At 40.2% G+C, this 12042-nt stretch overlaps 2 protein-coding genes across 3 annotated transcripts; one reads left to right on the plus strand and one right to left on the minus strand.

The window, feature by feature from the left end:
- Positions 1–721: 721 nt before the first annotated feature.
- Positions 722–2895, minus strand: LOC119993626 (WD repeat-containing protein LWD1-like). Of its 2 annotated transcripts, XR_005466552.1 has the most exons (3): positions 1698–2895; positions 1167–1226; positions 722–1062 (listed from the first exon to the last, which is right to left on the minus strand). XR_005466552.1 is itself a non-coding variant. In XM_038840828.1 (2 exons), exon 1 carries the CDS (start codon positions 2739–2741, stop codon positions 1707–1709), a length of 1035 nt encoding a protein of 344 aa, XP_038696756.1. In that variant the 5' UTR covers positions 2742–2895; the 3' UTR covers positions 722–1062; positions 1698–1706. The 2 variants fall into 2 exon arrangements, 1 of the variants encoding a protein (XP_038696756.1); XM_038840828.1 differs by lacking the exon at positions 1167–1226.
- An 891-nt stretch (positions 2896–3786) lies between these two features.
- LOC119993640 (acetyl-coenzyme A synthetase, chloroplastic/glyoxysomal) lies at positions 3787–11439 on the plus strand. The gene is made up of 20 exons (XM_038840840.1): positions 3787–4092; positions 4809–5088; positions 5194–5565; positions 5675–5824; positions 5922–6077; positions 6168–6290; positions 6390–6558; positions 6743–6825; positions 7285–7386; positions 7470–7558; positions 7671–7761; positions 8340–8453; positions 8783–8859; positions 8948–9026; positions 9167–9235; positions 9328–9503; positions 9699–9755; positions 10315–10405; positions 10570–10668; positions 11027–11439. Exons 3-20 carry the CDS (start codon positions 5212–5214, stop codon positions 11210–11212), a joined length of 2265 nt encoding a protein of 754 aa, XP_038696768.1. The 5' UTR covers positions 3787–4092; positions 4809–5088; positions 5194–5211; the 3' UTR covers positions 11213–11439.
- Positions 11440–12042: the final 603 nt, after the last annotated feature.

The raw sequence follows: 12042 nt of genomic DNA on the forward strand, positions 1-12042 counted from the left end.
TTACAATTCTCTGTAACTTTCAAAATACATATAGCACTCTCAAATTTTCATCCTTCCCAGTTGTACTTGTCTTTATTTGCAAGAGCAAAAGGAGAAAGAGAGATTTGAACCCATGATCTCCAAGAGGTCATATCTGGAACACTGGAAATTACATCAGAAATCAAACTCTAAGCATGACAATTACACCCTAAGCATGAGACTGGAGAGAAATCATATCAAAAATCAAACTCTAAGCACGACAATTAGACCCTAGGCATGACAATTACACAATAGATAGATAGGATAAGAACCAAAACTATTCGATCTCCCCGAAGGAAAAATTCTGATCAAAGATGAGAATGAGATGGGGAAAAATAGCCTAAAATGGTTTGAGAATCTACAACATAAAGATCAAATTTTTTTCAACAATTATCAAAAAACCAAAGTAGAGCTGCTAGCAGTGAGCAGGTGTGAGGAATGATAAAAATCAAGCGGGAGATGATGAAAAGAGAAGAGAGACTAACAGGCATGGATGGAAGAGATAAGAAGAAAAAGAAGACAGCAACTAAATATTAACAGAGAGAGTAGCTTCAGACCAGTACACAAAAGGCCAGCAGATGCCACCTTGTGGCTCCGACCAGAAGTCTCTGATGCATTCATGTAGCGGAAGCCAAATACACAAAAGGCCAGCAGATACCATCTTGTGGCTCCGACCAGAAGTCTCTGATGGATTCATTTAGCGGAAGCCAAAATGTTTAGGATTAACACTTTTATGATGAGAAAAAAAGGTGAAGGCACAAAAATAGTATTTCCCTTTTATGTTTTAAGTACTTGTAAGGTCACCGATCAGGGATTACAGAAAGCAGTATTATAACAAATATTACACAACAAAGGTTGGATGGATTCTGATAATAAAGCCGGTTGAGTAGGATATGGGATCTACTGTCTAATGCAAGGGCCTGAGCCCCATTCTACCCTTGCTCTACTTATCAAACCCATCTTTCAGCCTCCAACTTATCCTTGCAATTGCATTGCTATCACATTGCAGTGTAGCTCCCCTCCAACCAACTGTGAACGGTCCACTGGCCATAGCCACATATGAGCAAAAACATGTAACTGATATCCCTACCTTATCTATTGTAGCTAAAAAGTAAATGTTGAAGCCAAACCCAATATTGAACTTACACCTGATGTATTGAATGCCATTAGATTTAGCCTTTAGGGGTCCTTAACTTTGCCAAATTAATCTATCACAACAAGAGAAGAACAAAAAATGATCAGGCGCATTCCCACCTTTCAAGGCAAACACCTATATGGCTATACAGCATTCCCACCTTTGAATTCCCTCATTACAGCTGAGCAATCCAAAAATAAATTCTGTTGCTCATATTGATTTCATATCGCTAAAAAATAGAAGCATCTTGCTCACTAAAGAACATGACAGACATGAACAGCAAAGGTAATGGCAGCAGTTGCAATAGAAATCAGCCAGCAGATGCAATCAAAAAAAAGGAGGTGCTTCACTAATTTTTAAATTGAGATTAAAACTATAATTGGTACATATAACTAAAAGTCGTTCAATACAAGAAATTTCTAGTCTTTGGAAGAGGTAGCACAATTCAATTACAAACAAGAATCCACAATTTATGGTGGGTGGATTGCAAAAGGTGAGCTACAACGAAGTTAGTATCGGCAGACGCAGTAAAGAGGCGACCTACCAAGAAATGTCATACTCTGAGAATCTGAAGCTTGGTGGAGAAGGCGATGGCAACCCAGTCGGGCTGTGAAGAGGACCATTGCAGCTGCTCAACCTCAGCTCCTGCAGTGTAGGCCAGAATAGGATCCAATCCGCCCTCTACTGGCTGGCTCATGGAGGAGAGATCCCAGATGAGTGCCTGAGAATCATCGCCAGCAGTGCAGATGTGACAAGAGCTATGTGGAGCCCAGGCTATGGCGTTGACGCTGGACTGGTGCCTCTGCAGCTCCACCACAGGAAGTGTAGGAAAGCGGATATCCAAAATAACGACCTTGGCACTGTCCATGATGATGGTGGCCATGTACCGGGGGTCCTGCTTGTTCCAGCCGAGGCGAACCAGGGCTGTATCTGGCTCAGAACTCTCGTAGATGATGGTGGAGTGTTCCTTATCTCGGAGATCAAAAACCCTTACAGACCCATCGGCAGAGACAGAGGCGAAGACGCCGACGCCGCCCCAGGCGATATCGTAGACCTCCTTGTCGTGAGCGATGAGCTGGGTATCGACAGTCTCGCGCTCTATGTCCCAGATGGTGCAAGTGGTGTCGATAGAGGAGGTGCCAATGCGCCTGGGTTCGGCCTCGTTCCAGTCGAAGGAGGTGAGAGGGCCGCAGAACTCGCTATTCTTGTTGCCGTTGAGGATGGTATTAAGGTGTACACGGTTGTCGGAGATGCGCCAGACTCGGAGGAAGTCGCTAGAGGTGGCGAGGAGGTCGGGCTTCTGAGATTCCTTGTCGGGTATGAAGATGGTCTTTGTGGGCGGGTAAGGGTGCTCGAAGGAGAGATTGGGGTCGGAGCGAATTTCACCGGTGGAGTCGTCCAGCTGGACTATATCGACGCGGTTAGGGTACTGCTCAAGGAAGCTGGCTATGGCGAGGCGGTACCTCTTGTCGCGACGGACGCTCCAGTTCATGGCGTAGATGTGCCAGGGTGCCTCGTACGTGTAGATCTCCGATCGCTTTTGCTGCTCGTCTGATCCTTCCGGATTGGGGTCACTGCTCCCCCCCATCTTCTCTTCTCTTCAATCTAGATAACCCAGAAATCAATTTGGTTTCTCTTCTTGTTATATATGCCTGAGTCTGAGGAAGACTTCCCAGTAGTCACTGAACCAAAAGCTTCCTCTTTTAGTTTTATCTAAAAAGTGTCACATTTTTTATCGTTAAATTCCCCGGGCTCATATGAGGGGGGGCCTAAGGAGATATAAATGATAAATATGTGAGGGCAAGGGTCCAAAATGGATAAATTGTTGAATATTTGGTATGGGAGCAATCCATCTATGTGTATGTAGGCTTCCCTCCATCTTAGTATGGGTTGGGCTGGATCGCTTGGAAAGGGCTACTTGTGTGGATCATAGGACACAGTAGTCGCCCGTCAAGGTTGTCAATTCGGAAGCGTAGGGGTACGTTACACACTCGTCTCACGTTATCTAGATGTGGAAGTGAACCAGAAGATATAAGGGAGGTCAAACTCCCTAACAATTAGCAATTGTTTTTCCTATGGTTATGGGCTTATGGTTGGTTCATCTTGGGCCTGTGGGGGTCGGTTGTTGGACTGGGCTTCTCGGGCCCATTATGGGGTGGGGTTGGCATGTGGAGACAAATTGTTTTTCACATTTTCAATGGTTAAGGGAATTATCAATTGCCAATTAGTTGGTTACTAAATAAACCTTTTTTAAAGGTCCATGAGTTTTATCAATCTTGTCAATTGATCCATGGTTTATAAATTTAACTCTTTCATCCGCTGTGGCCTCATGCCCCTCGGGCATGGCTTAAGGTGTGTGTGGTCTGTGAACCTTTCAAAAAAAAAAAAATTAACTGTCAAAATCCTGAGAAATTAAAAAATTTCTTTGAGAAAGCTACTGACGATAATGTGGCAATGCCAAGAAAACTAGATACCAATACAACATCCCCTCGAAGAGCATTATATATACTCAAAATTTAACTAAGTACACCTCATTGTTTATAAACCTAGTTAAAAACATAAAATTATCAAGTACACCCATTTTTATGTTTTTTCAAAAAAAAACAAAACACAATCTAGACCCCTCTTCTTCATCCTCTTTCATCTGCAAGGGTTTCTTCAAAAAAGCATAAACCCTAAACCAGACCTTCTGCTACACAGCCTACACCACTCTCTTGCAAAACTTACAGTTTGCGGAAACGCTATGGAGGTTTACGATCTAGAAAATTTGTGACACATAAGGCACCAGCACAATCATTTCAGAGGTCTAGAAGTTCTTCACGGGTGCAATCCTGCTAGTTCGGGTTCAACAAGAATTGGGTTTCTTGGCAGGAAAGCTCGGGATTGCGGCTGGAAAAAATGGAAGAGATTGAGAGGATAAAATCGAATTGCTTGTATCGGTATGTTAATTTGGAATTATTATTCCATGACTGAGTTTCTATTGGTGGTGTTCTTAATGCTTTCAAATACATGATCACTATTTGCATGTTGTGATGCTAAATTGAGATTGAAAGGTGATGTTTAGATACTTGCACCTAGCAATATATACCATAGGTTGAATGCTTCACAGACATGTAGGAGTATGATTTGTGTGATCACTACATAATTATTCATAGTTTTTAACATGTTATTGTTGTTTTGATTTGAATGTTAGACATCACATTGATTGATAGCTTGAATACTTTCGATATCTACCCGACATGGAGTGTTGAACAAGTTAGGGAAAATTCACTGTCAACTTGGATAATAATCGTGATTAACAAGCTAAAGGATTCAAATAGAATTAATTATGATAAAATTAGACGCCCTAATACTTTCTTATTTTAAATTAATCAACTGCAATCTAGCTATGGGGTTACAGTTGCAGAGCAACATTGGATTAAAAGTTGAATTCTTCGTTAATTAGTTGGTCTATTGTTTTTATTTCTTACCCTTCCTTCTCTAGTTCTCTTTGATATAATTTCAAAGTTCAAACAATTTCAGAGAGAGTTGAGCAATGAAGGTGACTAATTGTGTACGTAATAAAAAGCTTTCTGAACTTCCATTGCTTGTGCTGAATCAATTATCACCTAGTAATATCAGCTGTTTCAACCCTTTCTTTTGTTGGCATTAGCAGCAGTTTCAACCTTTCAAGGTCGTCATCGGCCTTTCTTGGATTCTACGTACCATCAGCTGCCTAGTCTCCGTCTCTGGACAGAGACAGAGAATATCCTCAGGAGGCGGGACTCGTCCTCCAAGGCATAAACAAGTTGGTGGGTTTTGAATTCGGGTCACAACCCACAAAAGGCAAGGTAAGGAAAGGAAAGGAAAGGAAAGGAAAGGAAAGGAAAAGGGGGTTGGTAAAGAGAAGACTTTGCCGGCGCTGCGTGGCTGGTGCTAAGTTGCTAAAACTACAGGTACGTGCCTCGTGGTATGATGAAAAACATCTATTAAAGTTATCAAAGATAAATTTTTTATTTAATTAATTAATTAATTAATTGGATTCCGAGAGTTCTGTTAAGGAAAGGAGAAATTCAACGATGGGGTTGATGATTGCACATGGTTCAGCATCGTATCCATTATTATATAATAACGGCAAACCTCTTCTCACCGGAGTTGTCGGAGGGTCTGCAGCGATTCAAGCTCCAATTTTGCCTCCAATTCTTATCCGCCAGAAGCTGAATTCGCCTTTGTCGACGTCCATGGCATCGAATCTGACCACCCAGAATCACCTGCGCCAGGTAGAGTCAATGTCCACTCTGCCGTCGGGCGCCAGCAGGACTACCCAACTCAACGCCGTGATCTTGGGCGAGGCCGTTGCCTCCGAAGAGGATGATCTCGTCTTTCCCAGCGATGACTTCTCGCGCCAGGCCCTCGTTTCCTCTCCCCAGCAGGTAACCCTTTATCCTTCTCTCCTCTATGATGCCCGTTTGAATGAATAAATGAATAACGAGTGCTGCTACCAATACTACTTTTGACTCTTCTTTTCATTTGAGAAATCAGTATTTGGAGATGTATAAAAGGTCAGTGGAAGATCCAGCTGGATTTTGGTCCGATATCGCTTCCCAGTTTTACTGGGAGCAGAAATGGGGTCAAACTCATCCAGTCTGCTCTGAAAATCTCGACGTCGCCAAGGGTACCATCAAGATTGAGGTCTTTTTCCCTATTTTCTTTTCACTTCTCTTTCACTCTGATTTGTGTTTATTTAAATGATGGGTTCTTGAGACTTCTTTCGTCTTATTTTTCACAGTGGTTCAAGGGAGGTATCACCAACATTTGTTATAATTGCCTGGATAGAAACGTTGAGGCTGGACTTGGCGACAAGATTGCCCTTTACTGGGAAGGCAATGAACCTAGTTTTGATGGCTCTCTAACGTATTCCCAGCTGCTCGATAGAGTTTGCCAGGTAGGTTGCTGTCTTACCGCCACTTAATGTTTTTCACATAGTCCGATATGATCTTTAGTCTTAACATGTGTTATTGATTATTATCTGTAGCTTGCAAATTACTTAAAGGACATTGGTGTTAGAAAGGGCGACGCTGTTGTCATTTACTTACCCATGCTAATGGAACTCCCCATCACTATGCTCGCATGTGCCCGCATTGGTGCTGTTCACTCGGTACTGCACTTCATTTTATTCTTTTTTAAAACCCTGTTTTTTTTTTTTTTTGTTTATATTTGATACTTTGCCTCTTACCTGCCTTAATGCTTTTATAAGGTTGTATTTGCTGGATTTTCTGCTGAATCTCTTGGACAACGAATTGTGGACTGCAAGCCAAAAGTCATAGTTACTTGTAATGGAGTTAAAAGAGGTTCAAAGCTCCTCAACCTAAAGGACATAGTTGATGCTGCCCTCACTGATTCTGCCCAAAATGGAGTTTCTGTAGGTATGTAATCCCATTGATTATGTATCAATGAAATATGATACTTTTCTTTATTAATTACTTGATTGATGGATGCATCTCTTTGCTTCAAGATTCTCTTTTGCTAGAAATGATGGATGCTTTTTGCAATGTGATACATGTTTAACCTATAGAAATGTACGTCTTTTTTTTTTAAAAATTGGAGCAGATGTGTGCCTAACCTATGAAAACAAATTGGCAATGAAGAGGGAAGACACCAAATGGAATGAGGGGAGAGATAAATGGTGGCAGGTTAGTGTATGAATTATAAAATGCCATTAACTATCTATTTGCATGGTATGGATGGATCGTTGATCTCATGATAAAGTTGGTTCATGGTAATATAGAGGTCATGCATTCAATTTCTATAAATAGTCTCTTCAGGTGCAGGTTAGGTTGCCTACAGCTCGCCCTTCACGAACTTGCCTCCATTAAGAGAGCCTTGTACACAATTATTGTTTACCTTTTATGAATATGTGTGTTGCATCCTCATCCCTGTCACAACATTATTTGTTTGATATTCTAATTAGCAGTATCTTATCAAATGTGGAAGTAAAGTTTTGAGTCTTGATTTTGATGGCAGCCTGCCTTTGAGACATAAATAAAGTATTAGGTGCTTGATAGAATTTAAAATTTGTCATTCTCTTATTCTAGGTGCATATCTGAGCTTATTACATTTTGAGATTACTGATGAGATGTCCTGTCTTCCAGGATGTTGTCCCTAAATATCCAAATACTTGTAAAGTTGAGTGGGTTGATGCGGAAGATCCTCTTTTTCTGCTTTATACTAGTGGGAGCACTGGAAAACCAAAGGTCAGCATAGTCTGTACTTTAATTGAGATGTTCATTTCTTTTTTTCTCCCATTGGGTTAGCTCAAATATATTCTTTTTGGAAGGGCGTTCTCCATACAACTGGTGGCTATATGGTATATACTGCAACAACATTCAAGTATGCATTTGACTTCAAACCATCAGATGTCTACTGGTATCCTTCTAACCAAATCTATCCTCATTATTTTGGATCTTCTATCAACTGAGAGTAGCATAATCTTATATCAAAACTTGTTGTTGCTTAATGTAATAAATTTTTATATCAGGTGCACAGCTGACTGTGGTTGGATCACTGGGCACAGCTACGTCACATATGGACCCTTGCTCAATGGAGCAACTGTTATTGTATTTGAAGGGGTAATGTGCTGAGAATTTGTTAAGTAATTTGATTATTCTTCTTTAAGATGTAACAACATATCTATTGCTAGTATAAGTGCTTTGTTAATCAGTAATTTTGATTTTGCGATTTAGTGATAGCACATGAGAAACTATATTTGTATTGATTTTTATGTTCTACGATGCAATTTAATAAATTTCCGGGTATCAATTAAATAACCAAATATGTATGATTATTGCTAGGGTCGGCTAGGTCCGCTACATTTCTCCTATGTAGCAGATCCTTATATTGTTTGGGACAAAGGCTTTGATGATGACGATAATGCAAGAAAATTTTCAAAACACTGAGTTGTTGCTCGGTGTTTAAAAGACATTACCTCATTTAGTTCAAGCCTGCTGGGCACTATTGGTTTTTTCATGTAATTTTGCATTACAAGATTTTTTGTTTGGTAGAAGATACAGAATTTATGCGGTACTGCAAAATCTTGTGAGAAACTTAACCAGAAGAAAATTTTTCTATGGAGGACTTCAATGCATTTCCTCAATATTGTGTTCCTAGGGTTTGTGTTTATAGAGGCTATGTATATGCTTTTCTGCAGGCTCCAAATTATCCTGATGCTGGACGTTGCTGGGACATTGTTGACAAGTACAAGGTGACAATATTCTACACTGCCCCCACGTTGGTGCGGTCCCTGATGCGTGATGGCGATGAGGCAATATACCTCTCTGACTGATATTTAAATCTCTGCCTAAGAATTTTTAAGTTTGTCACTGATCAAGATAAGATGACAATTCCAAAATATCTCTGCTGAGCTATATGGAGTTGGCTTCAAAATCTTTTTTGAAAATCTGCTTGATATTTGCCGATATTTGATATTTTCTTTTGAACCAGTCTTTTCCCTCTCACATCTGCAAACCATGGCCTTTTTTGGCTGTCCGCCTGTCCCCCCACCCCAGAAGTTCGTTAACCTAAGTTGGTTCAGTGATGATAAAAGGAATAGTTGCTTACTGATGCCAACTGTCCATATCGTTCATTTTTCAGTATGTTACTCGCTACTCACGCAAATCCTTGCGTGTCCTTGGGAGTGTAGGTGAACCTATCAATCCAAGCGCATGGAGGTTCTTAGCTGCGACTCTTTAACTGATCAATACACTTCTGTTTTAGAATTCAAGATCAATGCTTAAACATAATTTGACTTCTTTGCAGATGGTTTTTCAATGTAGTTGGAGATTCAAGATGTCCTATATCTGACACTTGGTGGCAAACTGAAACTGGTGGTTTTATGGTATTTTCTTTTCTTTTTCTTCTTCAAATTGATGCAATTTATTGGGAAAATCTCTATTGGGAAAAAACTCTTGATTTCAGTTTGCTGTGTTTATGGTTGTCATTACTCTGGATTATAACTTCATTGCTGTGTCATGGCAGATGACTCCGTTACCGGGTGCCTGGCCACAAAAGCCTGGCTCTGCTACATTTCCTTTCTTTGGAATACAGGTTTTTCATACTTGTTATCGTCAAGCACATTAATATTCATGCTCCTTAATTCCATACTGCATCATTGTTCTCTCCTACTGTTGCACTTGCAGCCAGTTATTGTGGATGAGAAGGGCATTGAGCTTGAAGGGGAATGCAGTGGTTATTTGTGTGTGAGAAGCTCATGGCCTGGGGCGTTCCGAACTCTTTATGGTGATCATGAAAGATATGAAACCACATACTTCCAACCATTCCCGGGCTATTATTTCAGTGGTGATGGCTGTAGAAGGTAGCTTCTTGTTGTTGAATCAGCATTACATCATTATGCATAACATGTAAATTTTGTGATGATGTAAATGCATTGATCTGGAGTTGAGATGTAGTGTATAAGAATAGTAAATTTGTTTTGATTTCCTCATTTGTGTGGGAGCGAGCGAGTGTTAGCAATTGATGAATTACCTATTAACATGTGCTCAACTTTCAGGGACAAAGATGGATACTACTGGCTTACTGGAAGAGTTGATGATGTCATCAATGTTAGGTATTTTTGCTTTCATTATATTTCCTTTTGTTTTTGAAGAAGCATATGACTCAATATGTTGCTTGAAGTCGAAGGTGAAGTTCTACATATACCAATAAAAATTTACAACCTGTCTCTCTCTTCTCAAAATCTGCTACAATATGGTATTTTATGTAGTCTACAAGAATAACAACCAGCCTTGATTGCAAATAAATGGGCTCGACTGCATGAATCTTCATGCAAACTAGCTGGAGTCCTTAAAGAAAATAGTTGGAGTCTTCTTTTTGCATTTTACCAGCAAGAAAAACAAAGACAACAAAAGCAAAAACTAATCCATCACTTCTGCACTCTTGTTGTGTTCAATTCTGTCTCTTAGGCCACAGTACCTGTTAGTCTTCACTTTCATATCATTTCGGCCATTTTTTGGCCTCTCATTGTTTCCTTAAATATTTTATGTGGATCTTTCTCCTTACGGCATGGGAAAATTGACATCCTTATCACTTGATATGAATGTTAATTTTATGTCAACTGTTGTTTGCAATTTTCTTGTTCTCATAAGATATTTTCTTCATATGTGCAGTGGTCATCGCATTGGCACAGCAGAAGTGGAATCTGCTCTAGTCTCACATCCCCAGTGTGCAGAAGCTGCTGTTGTTGGTGTTGAGCATGAGGTAACCTATACACGTGTGCATGTGTTGGGGGAGACAGAAGGGGTAGGGGGTGGGGGTTTTTGCTAAAGTTTTATGATCGAAACTGGTGGCGGATTGAGTTACTTGTATTCGGTATTTGTTATGAACATTCATATCTTGTTTTTAATTCCAGTTTTTCCTGTCAGGTTAAAGGGCAGGGCATATATGCATTTGTTACAGTTGTGGAGGGTGTTCCTTACAGTGAAGAACTCCGGAAAAGCCTTACACTCACAGTGCGGAAGCAGGTTTGTATTCAATCCAATTTTCTCTCTTTTTCATTGACAAAATTTCCAGTACATGATGCACTTGCTTAATTAAGCATACTCATTTAATTCTTACCCTGGTTGCTGGACTGCAACCTAGAATTCATGGGAGCAAACCCGGGAAACAGTTTCTACGTGATTTGTTTTTTCTCTGACGTCCTATAGCAAAATGGCCCAGTTGCAATGATTTAAACTGAGTCGATAATCTAGTCAACTTTTCTCGGTGGTAACCTTGTGGCCGGAGTTTGATGTTCGACATATTATGCAATCCACAACTTATCACACATGGGAACTCTTGAGGTAATCTATAGCCACCTTCTCTAATTCTTCCGCGTTTCAGATTGGAGCATTTGCAGCACCGGACAAAATCCACTGGGCGCCTGGCCTTCCAAAGACGAGAAGTGGAAAGATAATGCGGAGAATTTTGAGAAAAATTGCTTCCAAGCAGTTAGATGAGCTCGAGGATACAAGCACGCTTGCGGAACCAAACGTCGTCGATCAGCTTATAGCACTTGCTGATAGCTGAAACAGGCTGCAACATTGTATGGCAAGAGTTGATCACCAAACCTTTCAGATTTTAAATTCATTATGCGGTTGTCAAATTCTTGTGAGAATAATGTAGACTGCACCCATGCCAATGTAGATTGTGTACCTTTGCACAACTTTTATACTAAGGTGATGTGGGCTGTACTCATGAACTCCAAAGGGCAGTTGCTCATTCAATAAGGTTGATTTATACTACTATTCTTAACATATTAATTTTAAATGAGAATCACGAGATGACACTTAAATATGTGATATCTCATAGAGATTTGGAGATTGAGTCGCCGCATCCCCAAGTTTATTGAACACACTATTTTCAAAGCAACTCCAATGAGTCCTTCAAAATGAGGTGTACATTATTTTAGGGGATTGCTTTTGCATTTATTCCTCTCCAACGGATCCCCCAAATGATACCTAAAACAAGGTTGGGGTACATGATGTTTCATTTACACCCCTAAACTAGATTTTCATTCTATTCACTCACTCGCAAAGTCGAATTCATGGCAGGAGGTATAATGAAGCAGCACAAAGACTAAAAAGTAAAAACAAGCAATGGTTTAAGAACAAAAATGAATCCTCGACCATAATAGTTTCAAGACAAAAAGTGTATTTCTACAATTGCAAGCTTTAACGTTAAGGTAAAATCACATGATTTTTTTTTTGAGCTGCTAAGGGCCGATGCTGTTCAATGGGCTCAGATTATTGATTTCCCAGATCAAGTTCAAAACAGGGAAGCATGGAACCCTAATTGATACGATCATAACATGATAATGCACAGATTTCCCAAACCCTCGAGTAAGAATACAAGGGAAT

Source organism: Tripterygium wilfordii, chromosome 23, assembly GCF_013401445.1.
Source record: "Tripterygium wilfordii isolate XIE 37 chromosome 23, ASM1340144v1, whole genome shotgun sequence".
NCBI lineage: Eukaryota > Viridiplantae > Streptophyta > Magnoliopsida > Celastrales > Celastraceae > Tripterygium > Tripterygium wilfordii.